Genomic DNA, 15,884 nt, shown 5'->3' on the forward strand with positions numbered 1-15,884 from the left:
AACCTTCCTTCCGAGGAGTGGCTGGTGGGTTTGAACTGCCAGCCATCTGGTTAGCAGGCAAGTGTCTTAGCCACTATGCTACCAGAGCTCCTAATTATATATAATAGCTCTATTAAATAGGATTTTCATCTTAATTTTGGAGCAGTTAAATAATTTATTCAAGGTCAGTTATGGAAGTGGCAGAGCTGCACTTCATAACCCAAGTTTTGACCTTTTGAGTCAGAACATTGGAGACAGACCGTAAACAATAAATGTAATAAGTAAATAATGTGGTAAGAAGATATTAAATGCTATGAGGGAAAAAAGTCCTTTTTTCCCCTATTTTTATTCTGGAATATTTTTGTTGCTGTTGCTAGGTACTGTTGAATCAACTCCGACTCATAGTGACCCTTTGTACAACAGAATGAAACCCATGGTGGACAGGTTTCAGTGGAGCTTCCAGACCAAGATAGGCTCGGAAGAAGGAAGGGGCTATCTGCTTCTCAAAGAATTGGCCAGTGAAAACCTTATGAGTAGCAGTGAAACACTGTCTGTGATATATTATGGGAATACTTTTAGACTTACTAAAGTGGCAAAAATAGTACACAAAGAACCTATGTAACTTTCCTCAGCTTCCCATAATGTTATTATTTGTCACTGTTGTTGTATGGTTTTCAAACCCAAGAGATGAGCGTTGATGCAATACTAATACTGTTAATGACTTGCATTTTTTCCCTTCATCATTAATCTACCTAGTCCCTGCTATTAAGTAAAATGTTCTTGGTTCTTGGAAAATAGGCTAGGACTTTGGTTTAAATTTAACTTAAGTGGCATATCTCTATATTATACTTCTATCTTCATCAAGATTGCCATCAAGTTTATAAGTAACAGTTACATGGGCTGGATGAATGTATTTCTGTAATTTTTCTTTTTCTTAGGTACCAGATCATCAGTCAATAAAATTGAGTAGTAATCTAGGTGAAAACAAACACTATGAGGTTGCAAAGAAATGTGTTGAAGATTTGGCACTCTACTTAAAACCACTAAGTGGAGGAAAAGGTAAATTCATGAAAAGTATTTTTACTGGTGAATGGGACTTGTTAATTTACATACTTGGAAGATGTGATGTTGATGTCCTATTAAATGATACAAGTTTTGGAAAGTGAGTTTGCTTGAGGGAGAGCTTAGAAAAACTTTTTTCATGAGAACATTATATTGTATTACTTTCTGAAAATAATTGATGTTACTAATTTAAGAATTCATCAGATACTATATGTTGAGAGTTATACAATATTTGTATTCATTGATTACACTAATGGTACTGTATCAGAATATTAGTTTTGCTAAGTCTTATGAAGACAGCCTCTTGTATACTTTTCTTGATTCAGTCATCCATTAAAACCTTACTTAGCACTTAGTGGTTAGAGTCACCCCTTCATGGAGCCCAAACGATACTGAGAGAGATGAGCATATAAATGTAGTAAATTATTTTAAGTTCTCTGACAGAAGGAATAGCCAGTGCAGAGTCCCCTAAGCATGCCTAGTATCTTCAAAGAATAGGAGGAGAGTTTGCCTGGAGCAGTGTAATTGAGAGGGGAGGCAGTATGAGATGAGGTGAAATGAGAGGAAGTACTGAGACACATGATGCCTGGCCTTAGAAGCCATTTAAAAACTTGAATTTTTATTTGGAGTGATTGGGAGTTTTACTTGGGAGTAGTTGCAGGGTTGTGAGCAGGTAAGTGATATAATCTGACTGATGTTTTCAAAGGATCACTGTTTACTCTGTGAGGAATTCAAGGTAGAAGGTAGAAGCAGGGTGATGGGTTAAGAAGCTTTGGGGACAAGAAAGTAACAGTGGAGGTAGTGAGAAGTGGTCAGTCTGGATATATTTGAAATCCAAGAGGAATTCCTAAATGATTGGATGTGGGGTATGACAGTAACAGCAGAGTCAAGTATGATTAACTCTGAGCAACTGAGGGGTCAGTTAACTGAAACAGAGACTATTGCAGGTAGACTAGGTGTAAGTAGGAAGATCTAGAGTTGAATTTTGGTCATATTAAGTTTGAGATGTCTGATTTTTATTTGGGTGCTGTTAAGTGACCAATTGTATATCTGAATTTTGTGTTGTTAAGGATGAAGATGAGGAGCTGTAACTTTGCGAGTCACTGGCATATAGATGATGTTTAAGAGAGTGAGACTAGATGAGATTATCTGAGTAGTGAGTTTAGATCAAGAAGAGAACAAGGACTGGGACCTGGGACCCTTGAAAATTAAGAGGTCAGGTGGTAGGGGGGTAGGGAGGGATAGTCACCAACTAGAAAGTAGATACTAACTTGGATGAAGGGAAAGCCAATGCACAGTTAGAGGGAGGTCAGCACAAAATTATCAAGGCAGTGGAAGAGATTGGGAGAAGCACAAGAGTTAAAGGCAATAAAGGTGAATGCTGTTACATACAAAGTCTTGTAGTAATAATAATTTAGGAGTAGATGCATAGACAGACACTCAAGCTGAACAGGGGTAGAAAGCGAATGGGACTATACTCATGAATATGTGTGTGTGTGTGTGTGTGTGTATGTATAGGTTTGATAGAGGATATCTCTATTTATATATTTATATGTACTACAAATACATCTGTGAATGTAATAGCGTACAGGAGCAAAGTTAAAACATTTTAGTCATAACCAAATACCTTGGGGGAATAAGTTGCTGGGTATGGAGGCTCAGGACCATAGTCTCAGGGGATACTAAGGTCACTTGGCATAACATAGTCCACAAAGACAATGTTCTTCATCCTACTTTGGGGAGTAGGAACTGGAGTCTTAAAAGCTTGGGATGTCCACTGGGATCTTAAACGCTAGCAAGCTGCCATCCAGATGCAACGATGGGTCTCTCCTCTTCCAGAGCAAAGAAGAAAGAAGAAAACCAAAATTCATGGAAACAGTTAGTCCTAGAGACTGGTACACAATCTGATCTGCAGCCTATACAACTATGAGACCAGAAGAACTCAATGGTGCCCGGCTATCACTGTCATCCACTTGGAAGGGGATCTGTGTAGGAGATCCTTGATAGAGAGGGAGAACAATGTAGAACAAAACTCAAAATTATTTGGAGGAAAAAAAAAAAGGTGGGGACAAGGTTTGTTGGTCCAATAGAGCCTGGTGGAACCACTGAGACCATGGCTTCTAGCTGCCCTTCAGGTCTGGAATTGAACCCACAACTGTGGTTTCCAGCCAAACATAATACAGGCATATGAGTTAAACATTTACCTCAAGTAGATACACGCCTTGGAGAGAACAATCATGGGAGAAAGAAGGGCTGCTTATGCATAGGGAGACAGCTCGGGGCAGGAGTGTATGAAGCGATGGACACTGGGAAGAGGTAACTATGGGGAGGAAGTGGGAAGGGGAGCTGTTGCATTGTGGTTAACTGGTCAATGACAAGAGACACAGTATATGTGAACTGCTGTATAGAAAGTGAATTTGCTCTGTAAATCTTCACCCAAATCACAATTAAAAAAAAAAAAGCTTGTGATGTCCATCTAAGGTGCAGCTGTTGGTCTCTCTCCATCTGGAGTAAAGAAGAGTGAAGAAAGTCAAAGACACAGGAAACAGTCCAAAGGACTAATGGAGCATATGAACCCCAGCCTCCATGACCCTGAAACCAGAAGAACTAGGTGGTATCCAGCTACCAGTCTGGCCACTCTGAAAGGAATCATAGTAAGAGGTCCTAGGTAGAGTTGGGGAAAATGTGGAACAAAAATCAAAATCGTAAAACAGACCAGGCTTACTGGTCTGATGAAGACTATGTCCCTTAGACACTCTTCAAGCTACAGTCTGAACTTAACCCCTTGACTCAACTGGCAGCCAAACAGTAGACAAGTTAAACAGTAATATAAGGAGGGTATACTCATTACAACAATCAAGCATATGAGGTTAAGAGGACAGCATTTGCTCAAGCATCGAGCTAGGAAGGTGGGATGGAATGGGAAAGAACAAAGGGAAAGGGTGGCACAGGGAGGAAGTAGGAAGAATGCTGGTACAGTGTGGGAATGTCACAAAACAGAATATAAATGGATCGCTGAATGGAAAACCAATTTGCTCTATAAGCTTTCATCCAAATTACAGTTTTGGGAAAAAAAAACATAAGAGGTCAGGGAGAACAGATGAAACTGGAAAGCAGACCAGAAGAGAAGAAAACCAAGGAAGAAAGCCAGTAGAATGTTGTAGAAGCCAGCTAAAGTGTTTAAAGACTAGGGAGTGATCAGCTATAGTGAATGCTGTCAAAAGGTCGAGTAAGATAAGGAGAAAGATGGTCATTAATTTTAGCAAAGTCAAGGTAATTGTTGTCTTGACAAGTCACAGTGGCAAAAACCAAATTGCAATAGATTTTACAGATTGTGAAGCAAGGAATGGAAGACAGTCAATATAGACAGCTCTTGAGGATTTATTACAAAAGAGAGAAAAGTGGGACAGAGCTGTCAAGGGGAGAGGGATCAATAAGATTGTTTATTTTTTAAGATTGATGCTTGTTCTTAATGAATTGAATGATAAAATTGGTAAGTGGAGAGGGTGGAAAAATTCTGAAACAAAATCCTTAAATAGCTAAAAGAAAATCGGATCTAAGGGCTTACTATTAAGTAGTATTCTAAATGTCTGTGTACAATGGTTATTTATAGGTTAAACTTTTGATTCATTGTTCTATAAATGTCCCTCCAATGCTTTAGTGAAGATGGAGGACAAGCTACATAAATTCTAAGTACTGTCTTTTGGGGGCCATGTGCAATCTAGAGGACAGGATGCCTAATAAAACCTGAAGCAATTAGAAAGGTTCATCATTATCACACAATAGTAATAAGCAGAGACAGGATACTCAACTGCTGAAAAAATGAAAGTACCTTTAAAGGAACTTCTTAGATATGGCTTAATAGTTAAATACAGATAATGGAAGCTGACTTATTTATTTATTTTTAAAAAGTTTAGTTCCCTTTGTTTCTCTTTTTGTAAAGGTGTAGCTAGTCTGAACCAGAGTGCACTGAGCCGGCCAATGCAAAGGAAACTGGTGACCCTTGTCAACTGTCAGCTGGTGGAGGAAGAAGGTCGTGTAAGAGCCATGCGAGCAGCCCGATCACTTGGAGAAAGAACTGTGACAGAACTGATATTACAGCACCAGAACCCTCAGCAATTGTCTGCAAACTTGTGGGCTGCAGTCAGGGCTCGAGGATGCCAGTTTCTAGGACCAGGTAAGAAGTAATATTACAGTGATTGCCCGCTTTTCTTTTTTTGCTATCAGGACTTGAGGATGCCAATTTCTAGTGCTAGGCATGAATTCTGAGACTCAAATCCTGTGTTCATACATTTCAAATCTTGACATAATTAAGCATAGACTAATTTTTGTTAATTATAATCCATATTACAGACAGTGCTTCAATATTTTAGAATAGATTTCTCATTTAAGCCTCAGCTTCCTTTAAGATAGGTGACAGCTTCAGTTTTACAAATTAGAAAACTGAATTTAGAGATAGGTTCAAGATTATACAGGTAGGTAGTAAGTAAAGGAAAACTAAATTCTTTTTTTCATGAGGGAAGAAAAGTCAAAAGCTTTTGACTGTTTTAAACATGAAAAATGTAGAAATTAAAAAGAAAATAAAAATCACCAAAGGATGATGATTCTTTTATGGTTAGTGCTATCTGTTTTATTTTAAAAATCTACCTATTTCAAGGGTATAAAGTAGTCTCTGTGTTGTCTTCTAGAAAACACTGATACTTGACTATATAATTATTTTTAATTTGCATCACATAAAACATGAAAAACAGTAAAAACATGACAAAGTGGGCAAAACATTTATAAATTATATCACAAAGGGCTAATATAACTAATATACAAGGCACTTTTAAGAATCCAAAGGATCAACAATGGGAGATCAGATGGGGAGTGTTTGCACAAGATGATACCCCAGAGGACAGGAATGCATAGGAAAGAAGGACACAGGGAAAAGGTAACCACAGGGAGGAAGTGGAAAGAGAGCTGTTATGTTACGGGGATTACAGTCAGTGTTGTGAAACAAAATGTATATGAACTTCTCTATGGAAAATGAATTTGCTCTGTAAACCCCAAATCACAATAAAAAAAAAAATTCAGAAGAAAGAAACCAACAACCCAATAAAAATTCTGCAAAAGATGTAGATAGATAATTTATAGTAAACAGTAATGCAATCTCTACCCATCTGGAGCAAAGAAGAGTGAAGAAAAAGACACAGGAACACCAGGCTTCATGACCCTGAGACCAGAACTAGCTGGTGCCTGACTACTAGTGCTACAATTCTGAAAAGAATCACAATAGGAGGTCCAAGATAGCGTGGGAGAAAAAATGTGGAACAAAACTCAAAATCATTAAAAAAAAAGAAAGAAACAAGCTTACTGGTCTGATAGAGACTGGTGGAACCCCCAAAACTATTGCCCTTAGACACCCTTCAATCCTGGAACCAAACTCACTCCCCACAGCTAAACTTTCAGGCAAAGTACAGGCAAGCCTGTAAGGTGAACAATAATAGCAGGAAGGTATGGGCTCATGAAAACAATTAACCATACAACATCAAAAGGACAGCATTTGCCTAAGGATAAAGCTTTGAAGGCAGGAAGGGAAGGGAAAGAAGGACAAAGAGAAATGGTAAACACAGTGAGGAAGTAGGAAGAATGCTGTTACATTGTGGGTATTGCAATGAATGTCACAAAGCAAAAGGTATAGAATTGTTGAAAACAATTTGCTCTGTAAACTTTCACCCAAATCACAGTTATTTTTTTAAAAAGTAATGCAAATAGCCCTCAAAACATAAAAAGATACTCTACCTCTCTAAAATTAAGAGAAATATACATTACAATTATCTTGAGATTCCATTTCTCACCCATTAGATTGGCCTATATTCAGACACTTGACAGTATACTGTTGGCAGGGTTGTGTTTAAATTGAGAATTTGGAACAGATTTGTCATTTCATCAGTAATGATGGAAATGCAGAGTTGGTACAAACTTAAATTTGGCAATATTTAGCAAAATCACCTATCCATTTACCCTCTGGCACAGTAATCCCATTTCTAAGAATCTGTCAGAAAGATATAGCAAAAAGAATAAACTGCATGAAGTTATAAAAACACTATTTGTAATATCAAACATCTTGAAGAAACTCAAATGACTATAGGGGACTCATTTGATAAACCATGATATATCCTTCCAATGAAGTGCTATACAACTGTAGAACAAAATGAAGGTGTAATATATATATTCTGCTAGGATGTGATCTCAAGATACATTAAGTTTAAAAATAACAGCAAGGCATAGAATAATGTACTTAATAACTAATTTTTATATACAAAAGGGAGTGAGATAGAAACATATCTACTTACTTGTATTTTCCATAGGAAACAATGACAGAAAAATAAAATAGAAGAGAGATGAACCAAAGGAAAGACACTAGGCCTCTCTGAATGTACTTTACTTTATACTTTAGAGTTTGAAACTATATAAATGTTTTTACAGAATTATTAAAAATATATATATATAAAACAAAGCAATCCTTAAAACTAAAATTTTAAAAACTTATATCAAGTTGGAACATATCCGTACAGAGTAGAATTATTACAGGTGATTTTTAGAACACAGTATTTTGATCTTAAGTTCCTATAATAAATTGAGGTGGAGTGGTTAAATGCTTGGCTGCTAACTGAAAGGTTAGAGATTTGAACCTACTATCCCCTCCAGGAGAGATATATGTGACAGTCTGTGTCAATAAAGATTTACAGCCATGGAAACCCACTGGCCTATAGGGTTGCTGTGAGTCAGATTTAACGTGACTGCAGCGGGTATAATAAATTTTAATTCTGTTCATTAGTCATACTGTTCATAATTCTATTGGTATTGTTATTTGGAAACTACTATACAGACACAGTAGGATAAAGTAGTTATGTTAATGCCATTAAGAACTAAGATCTTCAGTGTTTAAGAAAAAGAAAGATACCAGTGTAAAATCAAAGAATTTAAGTATACCCCCTGTAATCTTAAATTTGAATTGGCAATGAATTCATTTATTTTTCTTTTTCTAAAAACTCTATGTTTCCTAGATCAGTCCACTGAAAAAGAAGCAATGAATAACCACAACACTCAGATTGAGTCTTTAGTAAACACCATTCCAACTAGTAAGAAGCAGGATTCGTTAGATGAATGCCTTCTTCCATTTCTAGGGTTGGAAAATACAAGATGAGCACGGGAAGTGTTGTGCTAGAAAGTGAAAATGCTATCACAGGATAGCATTGCCTTGTCAAAACTTAGGTGGAAACTTGAAGGGGCTCCCACTTGTCATAGATGGGACAATTTGAACATCAAAATGAATAATGACTGTAATAGATTGAAACATATATAAACATTCATGAGTTTGTAATGATAGTGCAGAGAAAATTAATTGTTATTTTTATTGGTTGTTAAGGTACCAACATATTATTCTGAAAATTGAAAAGAAGAAAAAAGTGCAACATTTTTTTTCCTGCCTTTCCAGTATAAACTGTTTCAGGAGTACTTCCTCTTTATTGAGGGGCAGTTCCTCTTTTGGCAGAATCCCAGATAATAAATTTAGAAAAAAATAAAATTAGAAAAGCACAATTTTGTATCTCCAAATAAATATATGTATCTAGGCAGGAATTATTAGTGGGCTGTTAGCAATATTAGTTGAAAGTTTGATGTAGAAATTTATAATGATGGATAAAGCATGGGTATACTGATAAATCTTAGCATTACTGAAAGACATCTAGAACTTATGCATATCTGGATGTGATACGTGGAAGAATAAATATGCTTGGCAGAAAACAACAACAATTAAAAGTGATTCTGAATCCAATCAAACCCCTATAATTTACAGGAAATAAGGGGAATTGAGGAACATGTTAAAAAAAACAAGCACAAAATTAGCCAAACACAGAATGTTAGAAATTCTTTAGAAAAGTCTTTTTCTTCAGCAAATAAATGGATTTTCTTTTTAAATGTAGAATAGGTGCTGATGGAGAGCAGACACAGATTTTATTTGGATGCTAGCTCAAACTAACTATATGAAGAGATTTTTGAGGCAACAGGGGAAACTAAACATGGACTGGGTATTAGGTAATATTAAAGAATTATTATTGCTATTGTAGGTATGAAAATAATGTTTATTAAAAAAAGAAAAGTCCTTATCAGTTAGAAATATATACTGCAGTATTTAAGGATGAAATGATACATTGTCTGGAATTTACATCAGAATACTCCAGCCAAAGCAAAGTACAAAAGTGCGTAAGTAGTAGATGAAACCTGTTTGGCAACAGCTTTGTTAAGGGTACCTGTTACTCCTACTTTTCTGTGTGTTTAAAGTTTTCCATAGTACAAAATATAATTAAAAAATAATTTTAAAAAGCCGTATTTATATATAATTTTTTTATATATAATTTTAAAATCTTATCTTTGGATATTTCTCCATGTTTACTTACCTTAACCTAAGAAGCACAAAAAGAAAAAAACCAAGCTCACTGCCGTTGAGTCAGTTCAACTCATGGTGACCCCTCCTTGGGTTTCCAGGCTGTATCTCTACGGAAGTACATTGCTCAGTCTTCCTTCCGAGGAGTGGCTAGTGGGTTTGAATTATCAGCCTTCTGGTTAGCAGTCACATGCCTTAGGCACTACGCCACCAGAGCTCCCAAGAAGCACTAAACTATAAAATATTCTTGATTCTACAATTTAACAACAAAAAGACAAGCAATTAAAAATGGGCAAAGAACTTGAGTAGACATTACTCCATAGAAGGTATACAAAGGGCCAGCAAGCCAATGAAAAGATGCTCACCATCATTAGTCATTAGGAAAATGTAGATCAAAACCACAATGAGATACCATTTCACACTCAATATATTATTTAGAGTTTTTTTTTTAAATGGAAAGTAAGTGTTGGTAAGAATGTGGAGAAATAAGAACCCTCATTCATTGCTGATGGGAATATAAAATGGTGCAGCTGCTATGGAAACAATTTGGTAGTTCCTCAGAAAGTTAGAATTACCCCTGTGATCCAGCAATTTTACTTGCAGGTATATCCTCAAAAAAATGGAAAACGGTATTCAAACAAATACTTGTAAAACAAATGTTCATAGCACTACTGTTCACTTAGGCAAAAGATGGAAACAATCTAAATATCCGTGACTGATGAATGGATAAACAAAATGTGGTGTATATCCATACACTGGAATATTATGCCATAAAAAGAAATAAAGTACTGTTTTTGCCACAGTATGGATGAGCTTTGAAAACCTGCTAAATGAAATAGGTCAGACATAAAAGGTCAGTCACATGTTGTATGATTCTGTTTACATGAAGTGTCCAGAATAGGTAAATCCATAGAGACAGAAAGCAGATTGTTACTTGCTAGGAGGGAAGAGGGATATGGAATTTCCTTTTGGAGTGCTGAAAATATCTTGGAACTAGATGGGTGATGGTTGCACAACACAGTGAATGCCCTAAATGAATTGTACATTTTTAAATGGTTAATGGTTAATTTTATGTTATGAGTTTTACCTCAAAAAAAATCCCTATAGTTGTAGTTCCACTTTTGCTGTTAACTAGTTGTGTTACTTTAGCTTAGTAACTTAACTTCTCTGGGCTTTAATAGCATCACTTGATAAAAGAGGGGTTTGATTTAGAATCTAGATTTTAATCACTTTTTTAAGCTCTGAAGTTCCATTGTTTTAATTGAGAATAAATGTTAACTTTTAATTTTGAAATAATTTCAAATTTATGAAAAAAGTTGCAAGAATAAAATGGAGAATTCTTGTATACTTTTTACCTACATTCACTACTTCTTTTCGTTTTGCCATATTTGTTATATTATTTTTCTCTCCTTCCTGAACTGTTTGAGAGTAAGTTGCATACTTTATACATGTGTATTTCCTAAGAACAAGGATACTCCGTTATGTAACAATAATACATTCACTAAGTTTTGGAAATTTAATATTGACCCAGTACTTGAATGTACAGTCAGTCCCATGTTTCAGTTTTGTACCATATGGTAATTGTACCATAAAAATATTTTTTTTACCATTATTTTATTCTAGTATAAGATTAGTTCAAGATTATATATTGCATAAATTTGTCATGTTTCTTTAGCCTTTTAAATCTGGAACCATTCTTTAGCCTTTTCTGGTCTGTCATGACATTAAGATCCTTGAGTAGTATGGGCCAGTTAGTTTACAGAATATTCTTAATAATTTGGGTTTTGCTTATGTTCTCTTATGATTAGATTCAGATTTAAAATTATATACAAAGTAATTCATACAGGCAAAGTAACAGTCACATGCATAAAAATAATTACCATTTATTATAAGCCTCCTGTGTTCCCTTTGTGTTTTTTAATTTAAGTAGCTCACTTTTACTTCATCATTATCTAACATTATTAATGCCTACGGAAGATACTTTGTTTTGTTGCTGTATGTTCTGATTGGTTGTTTAGTTGAATTATATCTCTTTTGCTTGTTCATTTTTTAAGTAAACAATTCGTTTATGTTTGATGTCCTCTTTTTGTGTTAATTGAATACAGATTGTATGGATAATGGGACACTATAAACAGACCTAAAGACAACAATGATAGACATATTCTGCAGGGTTCCTCATTTATCATGAACTAATGTTACCAACTTTAATATTTCTAGCTATGCAAGAAGAGGCCTTGAAACTGGTGTTGCTAGCATTAGAAGATGGTTCCGCTCTCTCAAGGAAAGTTCTGGTACTTTTTGTTGTGCAAAGACTAGAACCAAGATTTCCTCAGGCATCAAAAACAAGCATTGGTCATGTTGTGCAACTACTGTATCGAGCTTCTTGTTTTAAGGTAAGTAATAAACAACTATTTAAAGATGACAGACATGTCTTTATGTGAGACAGAGGCTTCCTGGGACAGGTGTCGTTACCCAGTCCAGAGACCTCAGAAGTACAGAATACTTACTAGAAAGGAACCTTTTTCCTCCCTGCATTGATTGTATCTGTTGGGAATAAGAGCTCATTTGTGAAGATCTCAGTAACAGAGCAGAACATAAGGGAATAAATTGGTAAGCTTGACTCTCGGAATAGTAAAAATGAATTGCAGAAGCTTAATTTGTTTACATTTGCCATTTTAAAAGGTAGTCAAGAATTACACTAAGCATTTCTTAAGAATGGATAACCATTGTAACTTCTCCTTTATTATTTTTATCTCCTGCCCTTAATGATTAGAATCAAAGCTTTTAATATGAAAATGGCCTGTGTGTTGCCTCAGGGATGATAAGGAATTGAAAAGTTGAAGAGATTGCTCCATTCTGCATTTACTTTTTTTTTTTTTTTTTCCCCAGTCTGAGAAGGCAGGGAAGAACTCTGATATTTAGAAATGTCGTTTTGTTGCCTAATAGTTGGCACTGACAGGTACTAAGTGAAGTAGAAAGCAAATTGAATCCTTGAAGTTAGTGCATGTTATGAGTATACATTCTTGACTGAGGCTTCAGAAAGGTCCAAGAACGTAGAAATAGAAAGGCTCATTGGCTTCTATGAAAGTAAAACATCTAAATCTAAAACCAAAACTTTCTTATTTTGTTGGGTTTTATTGCCCCGAGAGTGCAAATAATACAGACAGGCTGTAAAAGGTTCTCTGGTAGATCGCTCAGTTTGAGATAATAGGTAATTGATGGTGGAATTATATTTAGATGAGTTCACTTAACTCCACTTGGACACTCTCTGCCTGATAGTCGTAGCACCATATTTCATGTCCTTAAGGAAATAATTCAAATGAATCTCTGGTTTTCCAAATAATGTTTTTGTCTAAGCAGCCAAATTACAGAGATTCTTTGTCATGCTGAAGTAACACACTACAGCAATACACAGCTAACACAGTATTAGTTGTGTATTACTGAGTTACTGGTTTTTTTTTTCCCCACGTAATAGTTATATTGATTTGTGGTTTATAATTGTCATACATCTATAGCTCCTACTAATATCTGACATTTGAATAACACTAATTTAAAAAGTTATTTCAGTTTTATGCTCTCATTTCATCCTCACGGCCCTGTAGTTTAAAACTTTCAAGCACAGTGTATGGAGGGACAAAAGGATTGCATACTGACTTACCTATTATCTCTTGGATAGTACAGGTATCTCCCTCTTTTTGAAAGTTCACTTTATGCCATTTCACTTCTACAAAACACCTACATTAGTACCTCTTTTGGTAAGTGAAAGAAATTTGAAGAGGATTTTCACTGTTAAGAATAAAGGTAAAAAGTGAAACTAGCATTCAGCATTTGTTTTGCTGCTAGCTGTTAAAAGAGACAGGCACACCCTGAGAAGCAACAAGAGTGGGATCACCAAGCTTCTTCCCAGGAACTATACTTATCATCTCAGCATTAAGCTGGCATAGCTTTGAACTGTGTCTGTGAATACTGTCAGTTAGTGTTATATTAAGTTTTATGAGGGAGGGTATCATTGCTAGGTTACTTTTTGGATCTGGAAATGCTTAAAAACTTTGCCCATTTAAATTGAGGGTAATTGCTCCTTCACTTTACGCCATTTTGGCTTATGAAAGACTAAATAGGAACGCTCTACTTTAGGATAGTGGGGGAAAGGGAAAACCTCTATTTTTATAAACTGATCATTATCTAAGGTCTGGTCTTCAGCTTGGAGACTTGAAATTTGTACAGGCATAAAATAGATTCTTTCCACAGGGGCAGACTTAACCCAAACCAAGGTCATATACATGATATTATCAGTTATATTAATTTGTAATGAGAAATACAACCATTAAATGACCTTCTAGAAGTCTCATGGTTGTAGATATTTTCCTGTAAAAGAGTTATCAAGCCTTTGCTTGCTAAGCATAGAATCAGAACAAGAGAAACTAATGATTCTTAGTGCCATGATTTTCATCTGAATCACCTGTGCAGCTTTAAAAAGTATGCATTGCTCAGTGCTAATCCCGAGGGATTCTGATTCAGTGCTATCCAAAGTAAGACTTAAGCATTCATAAATACTTTTTAATTACATGGTCCTCAAATCCAGGGATTTTGATTGAGTAGATCTGAGATTGCATTTTTCAAAGCTTCATAGGTGATTTTGATGAATATTATTAGACCTTTAATAGAAGCAGGCTTTGTTAGCTACCTCTGCCTTTACTCCTCAGATGGGTAAATGTTAAGGGTAGGTGGTGGTTGAATGAGTGCTGCAATCCTCTGGTTCTTTTTGGGTTTGTTTTTTCTGTTTTCTTAGATTGATAATTCTGCCTTTCATTTCCTCAGGGTTACTTAAAGTAGGTTACAGTAGAATTTAGATTTTTGTGACTTTTAAGTTATAATCATACTCTACTCTCTTTTTTAACTGATATGATACCTAAGATTATGTTGATTAGAATTTTGGACACTGAATCTCTTCTATAACATATTCATAGAGCACCAAAGAGAATTACATCCATTATGAACTGATGCTATTAAGTTAATTCTCAAATGGTAACTTGATTTCCCCTAGTCATGTTCTTAGGGCCACATTACCATTGCTCTCATGTGCCAACAACCCCCAATAGAAACAACCAGTGAAGTAATCATGGGTGGTTGTTTCACTTTATAAACGTGGAGACTAAGTTTCAAATTATTGGAATGGTTTCTCCAAATTAAGTTTTGGAGCTTGGACTAGTCCTGGTGTTCTGAATCCTAGCCAAGTTTCCGATTTTGTTGTGGCCGTTAGCAATGAGTGTTTCAGGAATAAGTATGTAACATCTGTTGTGAGTGATACCTGTTTGTTTGGATAATTAGACAACCTCATTAGGATATGTAGAACTCTGTAACTTTTGAAATTCTTTTTTTTAATCACTTGAGTCAAGTATAATTTAAAGCTGTATAAATATCCTAGTGATACTTTTGTGTGGCAGAACATTTTTCAATCATGTGATCATGCTAATTTATACCTAGCAGTTGGATGGATTTTTTTTTTTTTTTTTTTTCTGATTTGGGTGAAGATTTACAGAGCAAATTCACTTTCCATATAGCAGTTCACATATACTTTGTCTCATGACATTGACCACAGTTTACCACAATGAAGCAGTTCCTCTCCCACTTCCTCCCCATAGTTACCACTTCCCCGTGTCCATCACTCCATGGACTACTGCCCCCTGAGCTGTCTCCCTGTGCATAAGCAGCTCTTCTTTCTCCCATGATTGTTCTCTCCAAGGAGAGTATCTACTTGAGGTAAATATTCAACTCATATGCCTGTCTCTTGTTTGGCTGGAAACCACAGATGTGGGTTCAATTCCAGATCTGAAGGGCAGTTAGGGGCCGTAATCTCAATGGTTCCACCAGGCTCTATCGGATCAGCAAACCTGGTCCTCCTCCTTTTTTTTTTATTTTTTCCCCACCAAATGATTTTGAGTTTTGTTCCACATTGTTCTCCCTGTCAAGGATCTCCTACATAGATCCCCTTCCAAGTGGTAGCTGGGCACCATCTAGTTCTTCTGGTCTCATAGTCACATAGGCTGCAGATCGGGTGGTGTACTAGTCGCTAGGACTAATTTTTTCCATGAATTTTGGTTTTCTTCATTCTTCTTTGCTCTGGACGAGGAGAGACCTGTCGTTGCATCTAGAAGGCAGCTTGCTAGCTTTTAAGATCCCAGTCGCTACTTGCCTAAGTAGGAGGTGGAACAGTGTTTTGTATTGTATGTTATGACAATTGAGCTTGATGTCCTCTGTGACTATGGTTCCAAGCCTGCACTTTCAACTACTCAGTCCCTCTGGGTAGCTGGCTGTGACCAAGCAATGACCACAACCTTGCCCCTTGTCAGCTCTACTATACACGTAGGAATTCTGATCATTCACATAAACTTACAGGACCATTGTCGCCAAC

The 15,884-nt window shown here is 36.0% G+C and overlaps 1 protein-coding gene across 1 annotated transcript in view; it reads left to right on the forward strand.

Moving 5' to 3' along the window:
* Positions 1–15,884, forward strand: part of RC3H2 (ring finger and CCCH-type domains 2) — a 57,836-nt gene that overhangs the window by 4,478 nt on the left and 37,474 nt on the right. Inside the window, exons 2-4 of the mRNA XM_007936630.1 lie at positions 918–1,038; positions 4,985–5,218; positions 11,690–11,865. Coding sequence (XP_007934821.1) covers positions 918–1,038; positions 4,985–5,218; positions 11,690–11,865 — 531 coding nt within the window. The remainder of the gene's footprint in view (positions 1–917; positions 1,039–4,984; positions 5,219–11,689; positions 11,866–15,884) is intronic.

This window comes from Orycteropus afer, unplaced genomic scaffold (assembly GCF_000298275.1).
Source record: "Orycteropus afer afer isolate SDZICR_OR568_19922 unplaced genomic scaffold, OryAfe1.0 scaffold00037, whole genome shotgun sequence".
NCBI classification, from domain to species: domain Eukaryota; kingdom Metazoa; phylum Chordata; class Mammalia; order Tubulidentata; family Orycteropodidae; genus Orycteropus; species Orycteropus afer.